At 43.3% G+C, this 14298-nt stretch overlaps 1 protein-coding gene across 4 annotated transcripts in view; it reads right to left on the bottom strand.

The window, feature by feature from the left end:
* Positions 1 to 14298, bottom strand: part of G3BP1 (G3BP stress granule assembly factor 1) — a 55043-nt gene that overhangs the window by 26276 nt on the left and 14469 nt on the right. For all 4 annotated transcript variants that reach the window (XM_081091057.1, XM_081091058.1, XM_081091059.1 and 1 more), the window contains 8 exons: positions 14182 to 14294; positions 10462 to 10543; positions 8898 to 9071; positions 5799 to 5889; positions 4789 to 4882; positions 1651 to 1852; positions 392 to 493; positions 17 to 128 (listed from right to left, as the gene is read on the bottom strand). In XM_081091057.1, the coding sequence (XP_080947183.1) occupies positions 17 to 128; positions 392 to 493; positions 1651 to 1852; positions 4789 to 4882; positions 5799 to 5889; positions 8898 to 9071; positions 10462 to 10543; positions 14182 to 14276 (952 nt within the window). In that variant the 5' untranslated portion in view covers positions 14277 to 14294. The remainder of the gene's footprint in view (positions 1 to 16; positions 129 to 391; positions 494 to 1650; positions 1853 to 4788; positions 4883 to 5798; positions 5890 to 8897; positions 9072 to 10461; positions 10544 to 14181; positions 14295 to 14298) is intronic.

The raw sequence follows: 14298 nt of genomic DNA, 5'->3' as shown, positions 1-14298 counted from the left end.
CCTTCTGAGCTCTTACTTGGTCTAGGTCCCCTCTGGGGAGGAATATTTATCCGTTGTTCTCGAACTCTTTGATCCCTCTGAGGCCGCTGCGGTGGAATCTGAGATTCAGGCTTAGACTCTGGGCGAGGCTGAAACATTTCTAAGTTAACTTTTGTGTAAAAACAAAGCAAGTTTACTTTTTTCTTGTGAAGTTTCTTAGCTAACAATAAGGTTTAAACTAGAATATGACATACAAATTCTCTCTCACACACAAAAATTTTAAAAACTATCTTTTACCCTTCTCCTCTGGTCTTATAACATCAGTTTCCACATTCTCTAAAGCACTATGAAACCACAGTACACAAAATAAAAATAAATTTGCCTTAATATGCAAGCTGAATGAGAAATTCACCTGTGAAGCCGGTACTTTAACAACGTGAGGTGGTATCCCAGTAACTGGAACAGCTCCACTGGGTGGAAGGTTCTTACTGGTCACAGATGCCCAGGAAAATGTCTAAGGTAACAAACATCAATACCAGCTGATTATATTATATATTAAAACAATATAAAAGCCATTAGTTCTTGATTTCTTGTACATAATATATGCATCACATTTTCATAGGCAGGGTAGTTTATAAGTATCTTGAGATTACCCCCCACTCCCCCATTTACAAATTTAGTACTAAAATTTCTTAGAAATGCTATGATATAAACACTGATCCAATGTTATCAACTTTAGAGTTATCGTAAACCCCTTTTCTATCCATATAAAATCACCAAATCCTGTTATTTAACTCTGAATTATCTTCTTTCCATCTCCATTGCCATGTCCCTAACCCAAAATATCATTCATTCTCTCTCTCCAGAATATAACAGCCACCTAACAACTGATCATTCATTCTCAATCCAGCCAACCCACTTTTCTACCTGCAAGCTAGTCTCACCATTTCTTTCCTACTTACTCACTTACTAAAGGAGAGACCAAGAACCCTATCCATTTAACAGATAGTTCCCATACCTAGAACAATGCCTACAACATAGGCACTTGAATTAACTGTCAGACATACATAAATATTATAAGAACCCTGACCCCATAAATACAGCACTAAAACATATTTCTTCACAGAGTACCAAATGTAAAGGTTCTGGGAGTTCAGTTAACATCATCCTGATGTGACAGGAGTTACTGAAAAGTTTCAACACTTTGAAATCAGGTATTCTTATCAGGAAAGTAGTTACATTTCAACAATCTGTTTCTACTCCTACCATAAAGTTATCCTCAATTAGATTTCATCAAAAAAGAGAGGAAAGTCTTTTGTGTCATATTTTCTAAAGATACATCACCACTTGTTTGTTATAACAAGCATGTAATAATCTTCCATTTAAAAGATGAAATATTAAAAAGATGAGGGGTTGTTGATATGGTGATAAAACAACACCTGAAAATTTCTGGTATAAAAAGTATTCAAGATTCCTTAGAGGGGAAAGAAAAGTTACTTTTGATTTTATAAAGCAATATGCATCTCTTATCTGAGGCATGGCTCAATGTGTAAGAAATTTCCCTGAGCCACCAATATGAAAATGCACATACAGAAGTCAACCAAGCATTATGAAAGAGAAGAGAGATTTAAAAGTAAACGAGGAGGGTAAAAATAAAGACATGCTGCACACCCTCAAGTCTTCCTGCGCTGTCTGAGTGATGTCTGTGGGTGCTGGAGAAGAACTCTTCTGAGCATCCTCAGGCACCGTTTCCTCCAATACTGGCTCACACTTCTCCTCCTGGATTTCAGATACGGGTTCTTGCTCCGGTTCTGGTTCAGGATCAGGCTCAGGTTCAGCAACAGGTTCCTCTAAATGTTCTTCCAAGTCATTGCTTTCACAGAAAAATTTGAGAAATATCACTCTGCCTCCACTGATTTAGCAAAAAATTCTCAAGTATTTATTATTTAACTATAGAGACCTGAAGCCAAAAAAGATCTAAGAAATACATGTCTGAGTATTAAAACAAGACAATTTTTTAGAAAAGCACTCAATGAGTCTGGCCAGTGTGGCTCCTGTGGTCGAGTGCCAACCTATGAATCAGGAGGTCACAGTTCAATTCCCAAGTTGCAGGCTCGATCCCCAGAAGGAAGCAGCCGACCAATGATTCTCTTTCATCATTGATGTTTCTCTCTCTCCCTCGCCCTTCTTCCCTGAAATTAATATTTTTTTAAAAAACCAACAGAAAAGCACTCAATAAGCAAACCTTAACTAGTTAGATTGGTTCAATTCTCATAAGCAAATGCATCAAAATGGATCAAAACTATTACAATTCACCTATCACACATTACACAACTCTATAGGCTGTGCGGAGGAGGTCAAGGGTAGTTGAGCTGTTCAATCGGTACAGTTTCAGTTTTGCAGGATGAAAAGTTCTAGAGATGTGTTGTACAACCATGTGTACATTACACTTAAAATGGTTAAGAAGGTAAATTTTGTTATGTGATTTTACCACACAAATAAAACCTCTCATAATAAAATAGGTTAAAAAAAGACTCTAGTTATGATTCAGAATAGTTCTTAAACTTTCACATAAATCAGTTTGTTAAAGCTGCAGATGTTTTCCCCCCTGAAATTCTAACTTGGTGGGTTTGGGATATAATAAGTCATTTTCAACCAGTAACGTGAGTACTGTGATAAGTTCATCAGTGCACCTTAAGAAACATCTACACTAATAAAAGAGAAACATGGTAATTGGCGTACGACCGCTACCCTTTTCATTGGCTAATCAGCGATATATGCAAATTAACTGTCAGCCAAGATGGCGGCCGGCAGCCAGGCAGCTTGAAACTAACATGAGGCTTGGTTGCCTCAGTGACGGAGGAAACCAACGTTCCCCGCCTGCGGCTGCAGGCCTCTGAGCGGGCAGTTTAAGAAACTCTGTAACAAATACCACCGGACTTCAGCCAGCAGATTTGCAACATTGTAAGCAAAGGCCAGAAACCTACTTTCAGGCGGAGGCCTAAGAGCTGGAGCCAAGCCTCAAAGCTAAAGCTGGCCCAGAATAAAAAAAAAAAAAAGGAAAAAAGGAGCGGTTGGGAGCTTCAGTCACCCCCAGCCTGAAAACAGCCCTCAGCCCCTCACCCAGACTGGCCAGGCACCCCAGTGGGGACCCCCACCCTGAAGGGTGTGTGACCAGCTGCAAACAGCCATCATCCCCTCACCCAGTCTGGCCAGGCACCCCAGTGGGGACCCTCACCCTGATCCAGGACACCCTTCAGGGCGAACCAGCCGGCCCCACACATGCACCAGGCCTCTACCCTATATAGTAAAAGGGTAATATGCCTCCCAGCACCGGGATCAGCGGAGCCATGAGGCCTCCCGGCACCGGGATAAGCGTGACAGGGGGCAGCGCCCAAACCCCCTGATCGCCCTGCGGCTCTGTGTGTGACAGGGGGCGGGGCCACAACCTCCCTATCCAGCATGCTCTGTTCATGACAGGGGAAGGCGCCCCAACCCCCTGATCAGCCCTGCTCCGTGCCTGATAGGGGGGAGCTCCCCAACCCCCGTCCCCCACGGGCCTTGCTCTGTGTGTGACGGGGTAGAGCCATAACCTCCCCATCGGCCCTGCCCTGAGTGTGAGAGTGGCGGCGCCCCAACCCCCTGATCGGCACTGCTCTGTGGGTGATAGGGGGCGGTGTCCCAATCTCCTGATGGGCCCTGCTCTATGTGTGACGGGGGCAGCGCCCCAACCCCCTGATTGGCCCTGCTCTGTGCGTGACAGGGTACAGAGCCCCAACCCCCTGATGGGCCCTGCTCTGTGAGTGACAGGGGGCAGTGCCCCAACCCCCTGATTGGCCCTGCTCTGTGTGTGACCTAGGGTGGCGCTGCAACCTCCCCATCGACCCTGCCTTGAGTGTGACAGGGGACGGTGCCCCAAACCCCCAATCGGCCCTACCCTGATCGTGACTGAGGGTGGCATCACAACCTCCCAATCTCTCTGCTCTGTGCATAACAGGGGGCGGCGCCCCAACTCCCCAATCGGCCCTGCTCTGAGCCCAACCAGGGGCTGCACCTAGGGATTGGGCCTGCCCTCTGCCACCCGGGAGCAGGCCTAAGCCAGCAGGTCGTTATCTCCCGAGGGGTCCCAGACTGTGAGAGGGCACAGGCCAGGCTGAGGGACCCCCCCCACCCCTCCCACCGCCCCCCCCCCAGTGCACAAATTTTTGTGCACCAGGCCTCTAGTTTGAAAATATTCTTTAAGCACTGAATATTAACATTACTGGTATCACATGGCAACACGTAAATATCGTAGTAATTCCTATTCCTATCTAACACATTTCTGTTCTGGTTGCAGATTTTAAAAAAAACAAGTAAGATACAGTAGCACATTTACTGTCTCAGTTAACTGATGAAATTCTTTACTGCTACAAATCATGTCTGAATTTCTATCGATTTATGCCTAATCTCTAAACAAGTCCTAGTAACTTTATAACCATCTTCTTCCCCAAAGCACTTAATGCAGTGGCTTTCTAAAATGTGTTCATTACTTGGTAGGAAATCCTAACTCTTTTACACTTCCACCCAGAAAAAACTAAGCCAAAAAGCAACTGGTGGATCCTATTTAAATAGTCCTCATAATGCAAAGTATATTGAACACATTATAGATTTTTGGAAGCTCAAAGGTACCAAAAGTAAAACCTTTCTTCTGGGAAATTATCACTATTTTCTGAAGTAATTCTGAGATTACATGACTGCCCTCCAACAAAAGGAAAGACAAGACAACCCCAATTCTCATGCAGCTCTGGAGAGAAAAACAGTTTTCCTTACCTGACAGTCTGATCATAGAAAGTTCCAGAATCATCAGGTACCACTTCCGGTGTTTGCTGTCTTTCTTCAGGTTCCTCTACTTCTTCCTCAGATTCTAAGTAAGAAAAGAAACATAAAGTAATTTGTGCTTATTTAATTCACAAATAAATTCCATTTCACAATGTTCGTCATAATAAAAAAGGCAGTGACTTAAGAAAAGCAGATATATATTTAAAAAGTCAAGAAAATAAGGCAATTCAGTAAAATCATAGCATAGGCTTTAAGGACACTGTAATGTCGGGTTAAGAACATGGACTCTGAGGTCATATTGCCAGTAATCCAATACAGGCTCTACCACCAAATCAGCTATATGCCATCGGGAAAATTACTTCTCTGTATTGCAGTGCCCTAATCTACTAAATGGGAACAACAGTGCCTAAAGTACTTATCTATAAGGCTATGGTATTACATAATAAATATAAAGCACTTAGAATCGGCTCAGCCATACAGAAATTGTTCTGAGACAATTTTCCATGGGTCTCTTGTGTTTCTACACGTCTTACAATTGAGGCAATGTCTATCCTTTGTTCCAGAGTATCTTTTAAGAACATTTATAGAGCAAACAACCTCAGAAAACAGTGTCTCTCTCCAGATACAAGGGCAGGCATATTTACTGTCCATTCTAAAAGATCTGGGTTCCCTAAACTTCAGGTTCCATTCTTATAATGCATCCCATTGCAATGCAGGTATCATTTGCACTTCAATGTCCTGTAGAAACTGTGACAAAAAATGCTACTATTTTTGCTGTAACAGCCTGTCTACTTATGACTTAGGAGTTTTATGTCTTCTACCAATATCCATGAAGTAGACTAACCTGTTAACTTCAAGTAGGTTAAAAACTCAGGCCCTTCATACATCTTGACAATTTCAAGTTGTTAATGAAGAATACAGCATATAATGAAAACATTCAAGAAACCCATATTCTTTCAGATTAATTAATGCCATCAAAAAAATTTAGGCAAGTAACTTACCCTCCTGAGGCTCAGTGACAAAGCCACCAAAGACCTCATCTTGGTATCTGAAGATATCATTGTGAACGTAGAACTTATTTGCAACAGAGCCCTGCAACACCAACAAAAAGTTTTTACTTATTCAGCAGACTTTTAAAAACCCAAATCACCCTACAATGGCAGTTCTCAACTAAGGGCATTATTGCCTCTCCAAGGAGCTACTTGGCAATACCTGCAGACAATTCCATTTTCACATAGGGAGTGCAACTTACAACTTTGAGTAGAGGACAGGGATGCTGCTAAACATCCTTCAATGCACAGAACAGCCAGCCACAACAAAGACTTATTGGCCTAAAATATTAACTGTGCCAAGGTGAAAAACCCTACTCTACATTATAGCTGTTAAAAACGACACTCAAATACATGGCTTGCTCTATTTTATTTTATTTTTTCAAATTATAAGAAAAAGTTTATTTAGAAAGCTACATAGATAGTAGAAGTGAGCCAGATGGGCTGCATAAGCTCAGGAATCAAGTTACAGAAGCAGAGGAAGAACCCTTCAAGCTTAGGAGAGAAAGGCAAAGGTAATGCACCTGGGAGGGGGGTGGTGTCAGGGCGGGGGAGAGTGGAGAAGAAGGGAAAGGCGCTGGCATGCTCCCAAGTGAAAGAGCCTCAAAGGTATGGTTTGCTTTACATACCAACAGCTGGATGCCCAAAATGTGATAAAGCTTTAAGTATGTAAGATGCCACAGCCCTCACCTCAAATCATTTCTTGAACAACAAATACCTATTGCCAACTTCAGCAGATATTTTAAATTCCCTATTTCTGTACCCAAGACTACTGATACAAGCACTCAAGAGTGGGGTAGCTGAAAAAGTTTGCCTACACTAGATTAAGACACTCTCGAGTCTAAATCCAACTATGTCAACTACTAGCTATTCAACCTCTAAGACTATTTCCTCATGTGTAAAAAGGAATAGCAACATATACCTTAGAGCTTTCAGTATTAAATGAACTAGACTTTTCCTTTTTTATATCCCAACTAACCCCATGCAGACTTAGAAAGTCATCAGCAGTTTTACACTGCAGATAATCAAAGCCTTCCTCTAAAAATTATGACTACAGTGAAGAGCCCAGCTGCAGCGGAGAAGCCAAGCCTCGCTGTGGCCGGAGGGGAAAAGCCTAGCCTCAAGGCTTGGCTTCTCCACTGCGGCCAGACCAAAGGCCTGGGTCCCGGGTTCCAGAGGAAAACTGGTGCTGGCAGCCAGGGGAAGGAAAGCCTATTGTGCGAATCTTCATGCAACAGGCTTCTAGTGTGTGTGTGTGTGTGTGTGTGTGTGTGTGTGTGTGTGTGTAACCCTAATATGCAAATAGACTGAACAGCAGAACCAACAAACAATCAGTTGGTATGACATGTGCTGACCACAAGGGGGCACGTGCAGAACATGGCAGGCATCAGCCTTGGCAGGATGGTGGAGCAAGTGAGTGCGGGCACCAGACGAAGGCAGGGAGCCGGTCGATGTCATCAGGGTGAGCCTCTGGTGGTTACTGAAAATTCTTTGTTCCCGTGCGCCACGGTCCTGCCCAGCACTCACACCTGCTGTCGACGCCAGCCCTACTTGCACCACGCTGCCGGCCCCGATCTCTCAGCGCCTTCAATGGGTGCAAGCGGTCGCTGCTGGCCTCGATTGCCCCTCAGGGCTTCTCCACCTCTCCCTGGTCCTAAGGGGCAATCAGGGTCAGCTGCCACCAACAGCCCCGCTCCCACCCACTGCTCGCACTCACTGTTGGTGCTGGCCCTGCTTGCACCCACACCCAACGCCGGAGTGGCGACTGCCAGCCCCAATCGCCCCTCAGGGCTTCTCCACCTCCCCCTGCTCCAAAGGGGTAATGGGGGCAGCAGCCTCCACTCACAACCGCTACTGGTGCCGGCCCCAATCACTCTGTGCCATCAGCAGGTGCGAGCAGGGCTGTCGCCATCAGCATGTGGGAGCGATGGTGGTGGGAGCAGGGCTGCAAGCAGAAAGGGGACCAGGAGCCACGGCAGGAGGCGCTGGGCAGGGGCATGGGGCATGGAGCATGGGCCAAGACCCACCCCTGTGCCCACCACAGCCTCACGGCCCACAGTTCCTTTCAAGGTGAACGAATTCGTGCACTGGGCCCCTGGTTTATTTATAAATGAGCAAAGTAAAACTTCAGAGTGGCAAACTGTTGACCATTGCCTTAAGTGACGAAAATTAACATCGCTAATAAAAGGAGTAAAGGAAATCAAGAGCCTCCCTAATATGAGGCACTGAAAGAACATATGTATATAACCTAACCTAAATCTAATCACAAGACATTCAGACAATTCAAACTGAGGCATTCTACAAAGTAACTTGATCATACTCTTCCAAAAGGTCAATGCCACCAAAAAACAAAAAATAAAACTAAAGAGACATCAGAGCTATACACAATGTGTATTCCTATACTCAATCTTGGACTGGGGTGGTGGATGGGGATTACTGTAAAGGACATTAGTGGGAAGATAACCAAAATTTAAATATGGACTATAGATTGATAACTATACTATGGTTATGAAATGCTCAAATATTTGAAGATGACTAGGCATACAGTGGGGCCCTCATACAGTGGGGCCTTGACTTACGAGTGTCCCGACTAACGAGTTTTTCGAGATACGAGCCGTCTCTCGGCCGATTTTTTGCTTTGAGTTGCGAGCTAAAATTCGGGTTACAAGCCAGCTTCAGCTACCCCACCGCTAGTGGGTGCAGCGAATGTCACAGTGAACGCCACATCATCCCAGCATCACGTGTCTCTCTCGTTCACTTTTTGATTTGACATACGAGTAATTTGAGTTACGAGCTCCATCATGGAAGGAATTAAACTCGTAAGTCAAGGCCCCACTGTATTTCTAATTTACTATCAAATGGTTTAGAATTTAAAATGATAGGTTAATAGAAAAAGAATTCTAAATGTATGGACAAGTGCTGACAGTGGCTCTAGGTAAGAAGTATATATAAGTTATTGTACTGTTATTATAACTTTTCTTTAAATTGGAAATTTCAAAATGAATACTTTTTTAAGAGGTGCACAACCATTCATTGTTTCTTTTTTCATACCTCAGGAGCAAGGACAAATGTCTGCATGAATCTCCTCAAAGCCTGGTTATTATTGGAGAGCAACCCCATCACCTGGACCACCACACCATCATTCAAAGTGGCATGAGCATCAACATGGCGAATCTTAGTATGGCAATTGGTGAAGTTTTGTGACATCACCTTCCTATGGATTTCCTAAGGAATGAAAGCATAGGTTAATGCCTTAAAACTTACACAATCTACAACAAAAAATGTCCCACATAACACAAGAGAATTTACATGTTTAAATTACAAACTATACAGACCCTATTCTGACTTATCTTCTTTTTTTATATGTAACAGCTTGAGCCAATCTGATGACATATGCCAGGCAGCAAGATGTCAAATGCTTTCCCATAACTTGCTTCATTTAATATAGTATACTAGAGGCCCGGTGCACAAAATGCGTGCACTTGGGGGGGGGGGGAGTCCAGGATCCCTCAGGACAACCTTCTCGCAGTCCAGGACCCCTCGCACCTTAGCTCTCAGCTCGCTGCTCCTTAGTGCTGGCACAGAGGCGGGAGAGGCTCCTGCCACCGCCACGGTGCTCACTAGCCATAAGCCCAGCTTCTGGCTGAGCAGCACAACCCCTGTGGGAGCACACTGACCACAGGGGGCAGCTCCTGCATTGAGTGTCTGCCTCCTAGTGGTCAGCGTGCATAATAGTGACTGGTCGTTCTGCCATAAAGGTCGCTTAGGCTTTTATTATATAAACTAGACGCCTGTTGCATGAAAAGATTCGTGCAAAAGGGCTTCCCTTCCCCTGGCTGCCTGCACCAATCTTCCTCCAGCACCCGGGACCCAGGCCTTCGCTCCAGCCGGAGCAGCCTTCAGTCTTCGCTCTGCCACTTCACGCCTACGTATGCAAATTAACCACCATCTCTGTTGGCGGTTAATTTGCATATCTCGCTGATTAGCCAATGGGAGGCATAGCAAAGGTGCGGATAATTACCATGTTTGTCTATTATTAGATAGGACAGATTCCTCATGATCACTCCTGAGCCTTTTAAATTATTGTCTTGAATAACATACCCAAAAATATTTACAGCCCTTGCTGGTTTAGTTCAGTGGATAGAGCATAGGCCTGGGGACTGAAGGGTCCCAGGTTTGATTCTGGTCAAGGGCACATGCCCAGTGACCCAGTGGGGAGTGTGAAGGAGGCAGCCAATCAATGATTCTCTCTTATCACTGATGTTTCTTTCCCTCTCTCTCCCTCTCTCTCTCTCTCTCTCTCCCACTCTCTGAAATCAATAAAAATATAGTTTAAAAAAAATTAGAAAAGTTTATAATAGATGACCCCATGCTAAAACCAATAATCTCCTCATATAAAAAAAACCTTCACAATATATCACACAAAATGAGCAATGTGACATAAGCATTTCAATAACTACCGTATTAACCAAATCGTCATTAAATACCTAAATTTTTTAAAATTTGACAAATTTGATCTTTCAGTATCAGCCAATCTATTAAGCATGCATCTACCTCAACGTTAGGGATTATTTTCTAGCTGCTAAACCACCTCCATAAAGCTTGGCATGCTTACTTTCTGTCCGTAGACGGCATCTGCTGGCTTTCCGTTTGAATCCAATCCCCCGTGGACATAAGAAGAGTTCTTTCCATAAAATCTGTCAAACAGGAACATAATTTACTTGTCATCTTCCTAAGACCAGGTATTAATTTTTCATATTTGGTACCTAACTGCCTCAGTGGCAGATTCTTAGAAGCAAGAATATGCTTTCTTGCCCTAACCCAACAGTTCTCAACCTGTGGGTTGCAACCCCTTTGGGGGGTCGAATGACCCTTTCACAGGGGTCGCCTAAGACCATCAGAAAACACATATAATTACATATTGTTTTTGTGATTAATCACTATGCTTTAATTATGTTCAATTTGTAACAATGAAAATACATCCTGCATATCAGATATTTACATTACAATTCATAACAGAAGCAAAATTATAGTTATGAAATAGCAACGAAAATATTTTATGGTTGGGGGTCACTACAACAGGAGGGACTGTATTAAAGGGTCACGGCATTAGGAAGGTTGAGAACCACTGCCCTAACCGGTTTGGCTCAGTGGATAGAGTGTCGGCCTGCGGATTGAAGGGTCCCAGGTTTGATTCCGGTCAAGGGCATGTACCTTGGTTGCGGGCACATCCCCAGTAGGAGGTGTGCAGGAGGCAGCTGATCGATGTTTCTCTCTCATCGATGTTTCTAACTCTCTATCCCTCTCCCTTCCACTCTGTAAAAAAATCTATTAAAAAAAAAAAAAAGAAAGAAAGAAAAGACAAGACCTAGAAAGGGGAACAGGGACCAAGATTTTAAAAAAAAGAATGTGCTTTCTTTTTCATCTTTGTACACAATCATGGATCCATTCCCTACATGTCAGTAAACAATGCTGAATAGAACTGGATTTGGTCAATGAGGTGAACAGTTATTTTACAACTCACACCTTCCAGGTTTCAGAGTAGGATGATCTTGTTGAGAAGGATCTTGGAGTTAATTTCAGGAAGGCCACTTAAAATAAAACAAGAGTCCCTGTTTTCACTCAAGAAGAAATCAGGCAGTTTTGAAATAGATGAGGACACCTATAATCTCCATAGACTTGGAGAGTCCTTTCGTATCTAAGAATGCAGGTGAGGAATTCCCATTAAAACCCAGTAAACTCATCATGCAAGTGTGTTTTAGTAGTTTTTAGTAATGTTTGCTGATGCACTACAAGCTATAGATTTTAATCCCCATAGCTTTTTCATTTTCCTCTATTCTCAACTGTTGTGTTCTCATTACAATACTATACTGGATCAGGAAAGCCAACCCACGGTTAACCCCCCTATAAGGATTTCTTGATATCTGTACTTTATATAAATAATTTTTCACATTGGCCTGCACGAGGCCCCGGGTTCAATCCCCGGCACCTCCACCAAAAAAATAAAAATAAAAATAATAATAAAAATAATTTTTCACAAATGAGCCATTCTACATTTTGACTACCTCCCCCACCCCCTAAAAAGGGAAAGATCTGGGCTCACAAGACCCCAAGTATATCTTTTAATTGTTAGTTATTAAAAGGTTGCACATCAGCCAGTGAAGTCAATTCACTGCTGGTAAGCCACTTTTCATACCTCAGAGATAAAATGTGAAAACAAAAAGATATCTTAGAATTAATAAATATCAATATTGACAAGAAATATATGAATGTACTTGGTTAGTGTCTTTCAAAACCTGCTTCTTAAATTCAAATTTACCTAACTTCTCTAAGGGTACAGAATAAAATTTTGACCTAAAACACAACAAAAGGCCCAGCCGGTGAGGCTCAGTGATTGCGGATGGACCCATGCACCAAGAGTGGTTGGCAGTTTGATTCCTGGTCAGGGCACATGCCTGGGTTTTGGGCTTGATCTCCCATGAGGGGCGTGCAGGAGGCAGCCAATCGACGTTATCTCTCATCAATGTTTCTATTTCCCTTTCCTTTCCTCTCTCTCTAAAAACATTAAAAACACACACACACCTAAAAAATTTTTTTAATAAAAAATAAAACACAACAAAAAGTTTGTAGACTCTTTCTATTACTAACAGTCATGAATACCAGCAAATTTTTAACTCTTTAGCATCTTTATCTGCAAAATCAAATTAACTCTCTACAATGCCTTACCAAAAAGTTTTGGGAAAGTTCAAGAAGAAACAGGTACAAGAAATATTTCCCATTTCTAGAGTATATACATAGAAAAATTGTTAGCATGGTTTTACTTCCATGTTTATTTAGTAATGTTTTAATTTATAACAAGCATAGCCCCTAATTTTTAAAAGCATAGCCACACTGAAGTTTTTACAAGAACAGTCTTCAATATGACTCAACAAAAACACAACAATGAACAAACAAAAGCATGAATATTATACCTTTAATTTTCAGGCATTATTTTTCTGATAATGTGTAAGTTTTGGTAACTTAAGTCTCATTTTTAAATAATATTTATAGCCCTGGCTGTTTGTTCAGTGGTTAGAGCATCCACCTACAGACTGAATGAAGAGTCACAAGTTCTGAATGAAGGGTCACAGGTTCGATTCATGGTCAAGGGCACATTCCTTGGTTGCAGGTTCCCCAGCCCCAGTAGGAGTGCAGTGAGGAAGCAACCAATCAATGTGTCTCTCTCAAGTCAATGTTTCTATCACTCTCTACCCCCTCCCTCCCTTCACTCTCTCTAGAAACAAATGGAAAAAATATCCTTAGGTGACAATTAAAAAATTATCTATATGCTAGAGGCCTGGTGCACGAACTTGTGCATGGGTGGGGTCCCTCAGCCTGGCTGATGATCGAGGCCTATCTGGGGGCCGGCCGGGGGGAGGGACCACGGGAAGTTGACCAGCCAGGGGGCGGAGGGGCCACTAAAGGTTGGCTGGCCAGCACCCCAATCGGGGCCATGGGGGACGGAAAGGGAGGGCGCCAGCTGGCCAGGGGGTGGGACCACGGAAGGTTGGCTGTGGGAGTGCACTAACCACCAGGGGGCAGCTCCTGTGTTGAGTGTCTGTCCCCTGGTGGTCAGTGCATGTCATAGCGACTGATCAACTGGTCATTCCAGTTGTTCTTAAGAGCTGCCCCTGGTGGTCAGTGTGCTCCCACAGAGGGAGCACCACTCAGCTGACTGACTGGCACCAGACACAGGGCTCACAGCTGGCCACCACAGCCCAGAGACTGCAGCAGAGCAGCAGCAAGCCTACCGAGTGGCAGCGGCAGGTACAGTGGGGCTGGGATGAGCCGGAGCGGCAGGCAGGAGCAGCAAGCAGTGCTGGACTGCCAGTTTCGGCCAAATCCCCGCAGGCTATGCTGAGGGACCCCACCGGTGCACAAATCCATGCACCGGGCTTCTAGTAATAATAACATTTGTGTATTTGATTTAAAATGGTATCATTGTAGGAGACATATGTACTATTTGTAATACTTTAAACAAGAAAATAAAATTTTAAAAATAAATAAATAGAATGGTATCATTTTAACAACCACAATTTATTGGCACTTATATAAAGCACCATTAGACATTTTGACTTGGGATGGTAAACATACAATATAATATACAGATAGATGATGTACTGTAGAACTGCATACCTGAAATCCATATAATTTCATTAACCCATGTCATCCCAATAAATCAATGAAAAGAAAGCACTATTATGCAACAACCCTTTATGTGAAGGATGAATAAGAGAATTTCAAGGATAAATAACCACATACTAGAAAACAACATTTGAAGGAGAACAACTTTTACCTGTGTAGCATGTCTGGGGCCTGGTTCAGCAGTGTGTAATACTGTCTCACGAATTCCCGCCCGACCAGCAGGGGACTAGGCTTCTCCATAACCATTGCTTTGGTCAGTTCAAACTGG

Source organism: Myotis nattereri, assembly GCF_964212035.1.
Source record: "Myotis nattereri genome assembly, chromosome: 5".
Lineage (NCBI taxonomy): Eukaryota > Metazoa > Chordata > Mammalia > Chiroptera > Vespertilionidae > Myotis > Myotis nattereri.
The sequence above is the reverse complement of the archived record's forward strand: the minus strand, read 5'-3'. Positions and strand labels throughout refer to the sequence as shown.